Source organism: Eurypyga helias, unplaced genomic scaffold (genome assembly GCF_000690775.1).
Source record: "Eurypyga helias isolate BGI_N326 unplaced genomic scaffold, ASM69077v1 scaffold2285, whole genome shotgun sequence".
In the NCBI taxonomy this organism is placed as follows: Eukaryota; Metazoa; Chordata; class Aves; order Eurypygiformes; family Eurypygidae; genus Eurypyga; species Eurypyga helias.
This window is the reverse complement of record NW_010253175.1, coordinates 1-9,183: the sequence shown is the minus strand read 5'-3', so window position 1 is coordinate 9,183 and position 9,183 is coordinate 1. Positions and strand designations below refer to the sequence as shown.

At 55.5% G+C, this 9,183-nt stretch overlaps 1 protein-coding gene across 1 annotated transcript; it reads left to right on the top strand.

The window, feature by feature from the left end:
* Nucleotides 1-1,445: 1,445 nt before the first annotated feature.
* STX6 (syntaxin 6) lies at nt 1,446-8,859 on the top strand (the record flags this gene model as incomplete). The annotated part of the gene is made up of 7 exons (XM_010152560.1): nt 1,446-1,503; nt 1,664-1,833; nt 2,433-2,527; nt 4,134-4,196; nt 6,176-6,298; nt 7,496-7,602; nt 8,765-8,859. Coding segments are annotated over 7 exons (711 nt in total), but the record flags the coding sequence as incomplete, so codon positions are not given.
* Nucleotides 8,860-9,183: the final 324 nt, after the last annotated feature.

Sequence of the window (9,183 nt, the reverse complement as noted above, 5' to 3'; positions counted from 1 at the left end):
ACCATTCTATGATTCTATGAACCCAGATGGGGTCGAGGCAGGAGGAGAGGAAAATTGTAATTCATACAGTGAAAGCACCTTAATCTCTAAAACCCACCCTGGGGACAGCTTCTGCCTCTGCTGCAGGATGGTGACCTGCCCCACATGGCAGTGAAACGGTGCAGCGGAGCACAAGGGGTGTGGGAAGGGATGCTGGTGCAGCCAGGGAAAGCGAATCACTGCCAGGTTGGACTGGTGCTAAAGGGGGAAAAAATGCGAGTCGCCGTGGGTGGGGAAGCAAACGTCCTGTCAGACTTTCCAGAGATGTTCCGGTGCTGGGAGGGGAGAGGGCACATGGGACATTCTGCCACTCCCAGGGTTAATTACTACCCACCAGGTCAGGGTGGAAGGGGCTGGTGGAGATTGTCCACCTTGTGTCCCGTTTGCTTTCCTGGTGTTCCCTACCCCTCCCTGTGGGAGCACATCCAGCTCTACTTTAGATTCCTACTTGTTGGTACTTTCCCCAAGTATGCCCAGATGGGAAAAAACCACCCAAACTAACAAGTAGTGGAGGGGAGGAAGTTTGCCAGGTCCGCAGCATGGGCTGCTGACTTCAGGGCACTGGAGCTGGCAGACTCGGAGCCGTGGGCGTGCGAGAGGAGGAGGGACACACATCAGGGTGCCGAGACGCTGCAGCTTAGGCAGCAAAGTTGAGCACTTAAGACATGGTGTAACATGAAGAGAGCTGCAGTCTGCTGCCCCTGCAGGGTGCAGGCCCGGATCGCCCATCCCAGGTTTTCCCTGGCTTTTCTTCGCTGGGGATGAAGGTCTGTATCTGTACATGGATGCCAGCAAGCTCTTGGGCGTGCAGCGGCCACCTTTCACGTCAGCAGGGTCCGGTCTTGTCTGCGTCCCTCATTCCGGCTCCCAGTGAAACTGGGGGTGCAGTGGCCACCTTTCACGTCAGCAGGGTCCAGTCTTGTCTGCGTCCCTCATCCCCAGTGAAACTGGGGGTGCAGCTCACGGCTCAGCACAGCAGGATTTGTAGGTACCGATAACCACGCCGACAGCCCATCACCCAAACTTACCCCAAACCATCAAAGCAGCGTTCAGTGCCATCAGCAGAGCCTGCCTTCCCCTGCCGTGCATGTGCTCGCCTCCAAAACGCTTAGAGCAGCAGAAAAGACTGCTGTTCCCTAAACCAGCGTAGCAGAGCCGTGTATTTATTTTTTTTAACTCTAAATTTAAATAAACAGTGCTGCACTCCCCAGTCTGCCTGGCCGTATTGTGGGGACGGTTCCTGTAATTCCGTGTGCCCTCGGGGTGTCTCACCCAAGTAGTCACAGGCTTTAGAGGAACGCTGTTGAGAGGAATGCAAAGCACTAATTGCCAAAGAGCAGCCTTGTTCAGAGGCTCTGCCCTGGCTTGTCTGTGTGACACAAACCTCCGGGTCCCTTCGTTAACAGCTGACCTGGCCGTTGCTCAGCACGTTGCGCTGCAGCGGGCGGCGGGATTGTCCAGCAGGTAGGGAGAATCCTTATTTTACAAAAGGAGCCAGAAGTTGTTTGAAGGAAAGAGGTCTGGGAGAAAGCTGTGCTTGCCTGCTCAGCCGGATGCGGGGCGGGAGGGCTGTACAGCTCCTGGGGGTAATCCCTTTGCTTCCCTTTAATCGCCCCGGCTGCAGGGAGGTGCAGAAAGCCGTCAACACCGCCCAGGGGCTCTTCCAGAGGTGGACGGAGCTCTTGCAAGATCCCTCTATTGCCACAAGAGAAGAAATCGACTGGACCACTAATGAGCTCAGGAACAACCTGCGGAGCATCGAGTGGGACCTGGAAGACTTGGATGAAACAATCAATATCCTTTGTGTGGTTCTTTGGAGGTGGGGGCGTGCGGTTCCCGAGTTGTGCCAAATAGCTGAGTGCCAGTGCTTACTTTTTGGCAGAAAGCGGGCCTTTTTGGGTTTGAATTTTGCATTTGCGTCGGCTTTTCTCAAACCGCACGTGAGAAATGAAGGCAGAAGTGTTCAGCAAAAGGGTTTTCCTTTTGCCTTTTTGTTTTCCTGGTGACAAGGTATATTCTAAGACGCTTTGTTCGAGAAAGCCTATTGTGTGGTACGAATTGGGATTCCTGTGTAGTCAGTTGTACTCTAGGCTGGCTTCCAGAAATACCCCTCTTCCCTCGTGTTCATCTGAACATGCCTGAAAGCGCTGGGCGGCATCAGGGAACCCCAAAACCGCAGAGAAACCTCACCCCGGTGCGTCTGCTGCCCGGCACGTTCCTGCCGTGCCTGTTTTTCCCTCGGGTGCTTTGTACTTTGCCGACTTTGGGAAAAGGCACGGCGCGACGGAAGGGTGCTGCTTGGTGTAGACCCCCCACCCCAGCAGCAGCACTGCTCGGGGTTTGCGTGCGCGTCCCCGCCGCCGCTAACGGGGCCTCCTTGACTGGCTGCCTACGCATTGTCGAGGCGAACCCGCGGAAATTCAACCTCGATGCGACGGAGCTGGGCGTCAGGAAAGCCTTCATCACCAGCACGCGGCAGGTGGTCAGGGTAAGGAAGGTGGGCTTGGGGTGGGCGCGGGGGCTGTTAAAAAAGGCAAGGCTTGTGGGCGGTTCCCAGCTGGAGGGCAGAGAATAAACCCGCTACCTGCTCTCTCCCAGGCTTCCTCCTCTGACGGGTTTGGGGGTGCAGGTGCCCCGTGGCATACCTTCCTCTCCTTCTGCTGCCCCTTCTCTTGCAACAGCAAGCCTAGGAACCTGTAATAATGGGGGAGGAAGAGTAAAGACCCCGCCGCAATGCCGGGAAAGGCTGGAGCCTCCCGTCAGAGCTGGAGGAAATCGCGACTGTCCCGTGTTTTCAACAAGGGACTCTGCTTTGAGCGCCGACAGATGGTTAAAGCCTGGCGTTACCGACGTGGTGACTTCAACTTCCTGCCACTACAAAATAGTCCAAACCACCACTAGATTTATTTTTAACCCCGGGAAGGTTTGGGTTGGTTTTTTTAGTTTAAACTCACACTTTGGCAGCCAAAAGGAGGATTTTAACAACTTGTCGGTAATAAATAGAGGAGAAACGTCTTCCCAAAAGATTCACTGCCTGGTCAGGAAGTTTTCTCCTTGTTTGCAGCTACGCTGAGCGTAGGTTCTGCTGCCCCTCACGACTCTGATGCTCCTCACAAAACGCATTGCTCTGCCTGCCACAAGCCTTGTTACCCTGTTTGCGGTCCTGTGGTCCGGATGCAATTCCTAAGGCTTGCTGCCTGGGAACTGATCCCAAAATTGCACTGGCCCCTGGTGGTAGCAGGCGTGTGCTTGCTGCCTTACCCTCTGTTTAGTCCGCTCCCAAGCGGGCAGCATCAGGCAAGCCCGTTCTGTGGTCCTCTTTTTTTCCGGGCTAAAAACTGCTGGCTTATGGGGTTTGGAGCAGCGTCTCTTACTGTTAAATGAAATTTATTAGTGGCGTTGTGCAGGTGTCATCCACTTTCCAGAGGGGGAATTCGTGGTGCACAGCAGCTTGCGCGTGAGCCAGTGGGAAGGAACCAAGTGGGATCTGGTCCTCTTAGGTCCCACACATCCCTGAGGAGTAAAAGATTCCTAAATGTTTTGGTGACGACAGAACTGTGCTGGTGGATCAACCTCTGGTAGATCATGCTGACTACGTGCTGATCTACCCTATAAGCCTTCTGTGGCTAGCCATCTCCTACAGAACTCATCAAGAAAGCTTAATTGGCGAAAGAGAGAACGTAGGCACTGTCAGAGAGGATGGCCACAGGCTGGGAAATCTCTCATCCTACGCAATATAAAACCAGATGCAACAGGCAGGGGGTTGCAGTTTCCAAAACCGTGAAGAACTTGACCCTTCCTTACAGTCTGTCAGTGAGAACGTTAGTTCAACGTTATACAGAGTGTTTCTGGCTGTAGCAGGGCAAAATGTATCCCATTGCTGTTGATTCTCATCTTAGTAAAACGACGAGCTGCGGTGAAGTTTTCCACAACATCCTTTCAGACCCTTCGAAACTGCACATTTTCAAGAAAAGTCTCCCTTTCCTCACTCCCCTAAGAAGCCTAGCTAGGTATAGAGAGCCCTGTAGCACCCCGAAGCTGCCCCTCTCCTCAGATTCAATGCTCACATGCTGCTTCTTTCCTCGAACAAACAGGAGATGAAGGATCAGATGTCCAACTCCTCCACGCAGGCGCTGGCTGAAAGGAAAAACAGGCAGGTGAGAACCAGAAACGGGCAAGTTAAGCAGCAGTTTGGTACTTTATGGAGGGGGGAGGATTTATCTGCTGTAGCAGCTCGTGTCTGAAGGTGTGTTTGTGGTGAAACTTCCATTTTCACTTTCACTGAAGCTCCAGGTCGTGAAGTTAGAGGGTGTAGGGTTGATGAAAACTGAGTCAAAGCTGTAATTACAACACAGCCCGTCTGTAGTTCATCCCCTTCAAAACCTTCGTGCTGGGAAGGGGTTTGCACGCCGAGGATTTGAACTGCGCCCGTTTTCGTGACCCGAAAGTGCTGGTTCTCACAAGCACGTTGCTCCCACCCTCTTCTGAGCTTGTTTCTCAGAGCAGTAAGTCAGCGCTCACCATCTGTCTCCGTCTCCAGCTCGGGTTGTGTACAACCGTCAGTGTTGCATCATCCCGCGGGAGGGGGAATCTCCCTCCTCCTCGGAAGGGAACAGAGACGGAATCCGTGTCAGTGAATGTAATCCCGCTAAGGTGCCGGGATAGGCTTTCACACAGCTGCCTCCCGTAGCAGTTAGCCGCGTGAGAAGATGGAAGGAGCTCAAGGAGTCTCAGGCTGTCTGCGCTTGGAATCTGAGGAATCAAACTAGCTGCAGCTTGTGCTCCTCCCCGGCTGCCGAGGAGGCTGCAAGGAGATCTCAGAGCTGATTTCCAGAGCTGCCTCAGTGCGAGCCGGTCTGTGCTCCGTCCCACGAACTGCAGCAGTCCTCGCACTTGTGACAAAACCTGCAGCGCGCTACTGAGCCCATTCCCGAGCTCGTTAGGGGGTTAACTGACGTGCTTGGCAAACCCTCGCAGAAGCAAAGTCCCTGACACCCTTGCTCAAACAAGTCCGTAGCTGGTTTTGCTGCTTTCCTTTGCGTGAAGTTCCTGCTCGCTGCGGGGGACCATATGGCCCGGTTCGCACGCAACATCTGGTCAGGAAAACTGACTTCCCCTTGCCGTCTTCCTCTCCCTTCCCCAGACCCTCGCCTTCCCTCCAGACTGCAGAGCTCATGCTGGGCTGCTCTGCGGCGGCATTTCCAGCGTGGCTCTGTGTCCGAGAGGCCTGACCCTTGCAGGCTGAGGCTGGCAAGCAGGGGCCTTTCTATGGAAGCCACAGCAAAACTAGCGCGTCCCTGTTACGTAGGCGGTAGCTGCGTTTGCACGGACTGGAGAGAACCAGGAGCTTGCTCGGTGTCTTGGGGCAGACAAAGCCAGATGTCCTGCTGGCTTCCTGCACAGTCAGTCCGTCAGCTTTCCTCACCCCTCCTGGAACCTTGTCAGGCAGATGAACCGTAGACGCAGCCTTGTTTTTCAGAATTCTTGTTTTACCCCTTCCAGGGACCAGACTCGGCCGCAAAGCCGCGTCTGCTGGCTTTGCACAAGCTTCTCCCTTCGGCGTGTAGAGCAGGTAGCAAGGGTCATCTCGTGTGCTGGCCACGGGGCGGTTTGCCGGAGGAACAGGTAGCCTGGATCAAAGAACCTGAGCATACAGCACTGCTGTGGTTATATATATTGCACTATTTTTACGGTCAGATCAACCGGCTAAGTGCTTTTTCCAGACCCTCTTAAGCCCCTGTGATTAGCAGCACCGCGTTCGGTTCGAACTCTACACCTGTTAACGCAATACATCCGGATACTTCCCCGTTATCACGTCCTAGTGCGCAGCACTGCCTCCCGAGCAGATCTCTGCTAGTCCTTCGTGTGGTGTAGCCTGCTTACGCCGTCCGTCGGTCGTATTCCAGCTCTCCTGCTGCTGGAGAGGCCTGTCCGCAGTATCGGGCTGCAGAGACTTCCCAGCCTGGTGTTTGGTAGTACCTGACAGCACTCCAGCCGAGTAGCGATCGAGCAGGAGGACAGGGATGCTGCGTGCGTGGGTAGAGGGGTATTGCCTCGTCTGCCTTCCTGCTACACCCTGTAGATGGGCTGTGAGCAGACGCGAGGGTGTTGCTGAGGACTGTCTGCATCTGTTTAGGTGCTCCTGGGAGAAAGCGGGAGTCAGAGTTGGAACTCTGGACCTGACAGATACAGCCGCCTGGACCGGGAGCTGCAATTAGCAAATTCACACTTCATCGAGGAGCAGCAAGCTCAACAACAGGTAAGGCAGCTGGCACCACGCGGAATAAATAGCTTGGCTTGCCAAACGGGTGCCAAGGGGGATGAGCCAGAAAAATAAATAATCCAGTCCTTGGCCGGCTCCAGGAGCCTGACAGCCCTCCGCTTGCATGCATTCCCTGTACAGCCCAGCTTTGGATGCATCTGGATTTTAATGCTTGGGGATTGGGTCTTCTGTCTGCAGAAGGCAAACGGGATGATCTGGAAGACGTAGCGCGCTAAGCTTTAATACTACAAGGATTGCTGAAATCCTTGGAAGCCTGGAAACGTTACAGACAGAAAAGAGCCTGTTTTTCTGAAGCGGCTTCCCCTGGTTAAAAAATGAGCTGCTGTTTGTTTGCGTGCATCTTCATCAGAACAACCCGAGAGCGGGAGCACCTGCCGCTTCCTTTTCCTGCCTTTGTCAACGCCAGGTTCGTGAGAAAGCCCTGCGCCAGGCCTTTGCGAGAACCCGCCGCCGGGCCGGTCCATCCGGAGAAGCGCCCGGACAGCGTGCCAGACCCCTGGGTGCAGCAGCCCACCCGCCCAAAAATGGGCTTTTAAACAGGCAGCTTCTCAGAGGTGGCAAACTCTGCTCAAGCTCCTGACCCCTGGTGCCATCCCGGCTTCCAGATGAGTTTTACCTACTGACTCTAGGAAGATAAACACGTTCAGAAGTAGGTAACTAGGGTAAATCTAATCCTTAGAGTGACTCTGCCCTGAAAACGCCTTGGAAAATCAGCGGAGCTATTCCTTTGGCACGTTTGGAACTTGCCGTTTTTAGCTGCAAGAGCCTTTTTACTCCCCTTAACCCCTTGTTGGCTGCGGTGCATTCCAGGTCGCGTTTCCCAGGCACAGCGTCGGCGTGGCTGCCCGCTGCCGGGCTCGCGGAGGTTTTGGTGACCGGTCCCTGTGGCTTTCCAGAGTCGCTTTAGCGGTGGGTGCAGCAGGGAAGGGAGGGAGAAAGCTGAGCTGAGGCTGGATTTGCAGGGATGTCAGGAGACTGCGGCGCCACAGGGATGCCGCGTGCAGGCTGTCGCTTCTCCAGCGTTTCTTAGGAACGCGGCCCTCGTTCCTGGTGACTTTGGTCAACCGCCGCAGCCCCGGAGCTGATGTTGGCCACGCAGCGTGTCTGCCCACCGACGCCGCTGCAGGAGGTGGCAGCCCTGTAATTGCCCGTTTCCCTTCTCTTTGTCCTCAGTTGATCGTGGAGCAGCAAGACGAGCAGTTGGAGCTGGTCTCCGGCAGCATCGGGGTCCTGAAGAACATGTCCCAGCGCATCGGCGGGGAGCTGGAGGAGCAGGCGGTGTAAGTGTGAGCCGCAGCGATGAAAACCTGCCACGGGGCTGGCTGCAACAAAGCTGGGGGTCCTCGCACACAGCTACCTGCCCCTGCCAGGGCCGTGTCCCTCGGGCAGCCTCTCCTATCCAGCCTTTTTTAGGCAGTGGAAAGGATTGCAGCCTGCAGGGATCCAAGCGCGGCCTCCTTCCTTTGAAAGCCTGCACCTGGGGCAGGCTCAGCTGCCGGTTTACCTTTCCTTCCCTCTCCTTTTCACACGTTCCCCCTGAGGCACACAGTTAGCTCCTTAGCAGCCAGAAGAGATGAGGGAGGGAGCTGCTGTTACACGGGAATATTGGCCGCTTTCCCACTCCACAGGGTTTTGTGCTGCCCCTGGATAACTGCTTGACCCGCCAGCTCTCGGCTCTGCCTTGCACAGAGCTGCTAGTCATAGCTACAACTAAAAATAACCCTCGCCCACGCCAGAGGTCAAAGGGGAGCTCACAAAGTCATTTGCATCTCGCCATTTACATATAAATTAGATTTCTGTCCCCAGTGCACAGTTCTTTTCCAACAAGTGCACAAAGTTCCCAGTTGTGCAGGCTCACAGCTAGAGGCTCGAAGGGTTCATGCCCAAACCCCCTCCTTGGCTAAGAGGGGGGCTGCGTCCCCTGTGAATGAATGTCTTTTTTGGTGGAGAGGGCGAACTTTAAACCCACCTCCTGTACGAATTGTGGGAGCGTGAGGGTCTTCTGCTGTCCCAGAAGCAGATCCGCGTGGCGTGTCCGTTTGCAGCTCGTCACGTAAGCCCTCGGTGCTCGCTAGACGGTCACGGATAACTACAGCCGTGAGTTTTGTACAACTCTGTCCCAGCTGAGGAGGGGTTTGACAAGTGCCCTGGGACTCCAGGTGCAGGGAGCTGCCCTTTGAAACACGTTAAGCTTTCCAGTCCTGCTGGCGGGGGACGACCAGCGTGGTACCTCGTTTGAGGACGTGCTGCTTTCCCTTCGAACGGCTTCTTGGCAGCGACGAAGCGCGGCTTCGGGAAGGGTGTCGGATCCGTTGCAGTCGCTGCGTGGAGGAAATAGAGGGATAACGCTAATCCCACGGGATTCGGTCGGCGTGCACGCGCTGAGGAACCCTGCGAGGATGTGCTGCTGGCTGACGGGTGCCGCGCTTCTCTGTCCCCCAGGATGCTGGACGACTTCTCCCACGAGTTAGACAGCACTCAGTCGCGGCTGGATAACGTCATGAAGAAGCTCGCCAAGGTTTCTCACATGACGAGCGGTAGGTCCTGGGGAGCGGGAGCCGGTCCTGGAAAGGGAGTTACAAGGGATCTTCAGGCTGGGACTCTACATCCTCCCACCCACCAACCGACAGCCATCCCAGATCCCAGCAGAAGGGAGGGAGGAGCTCTCAGTGCTTGGAAGAGAGGGGAGAGCTTCCAAGCCCTGCAGCTGCTCCCGCTCAGACACCACTCCGCCGCCTGTCCTGGCCCTTTGTTTTATTTACAGATGCCCTTTTATTTCTGCCCCGGTGGGAAAATCCCCCCTCCAGACGGCAGGAGGGGAAGCTCCGCAGCCTCCTGGGCTGCCTGCGGAACGAGAGCTT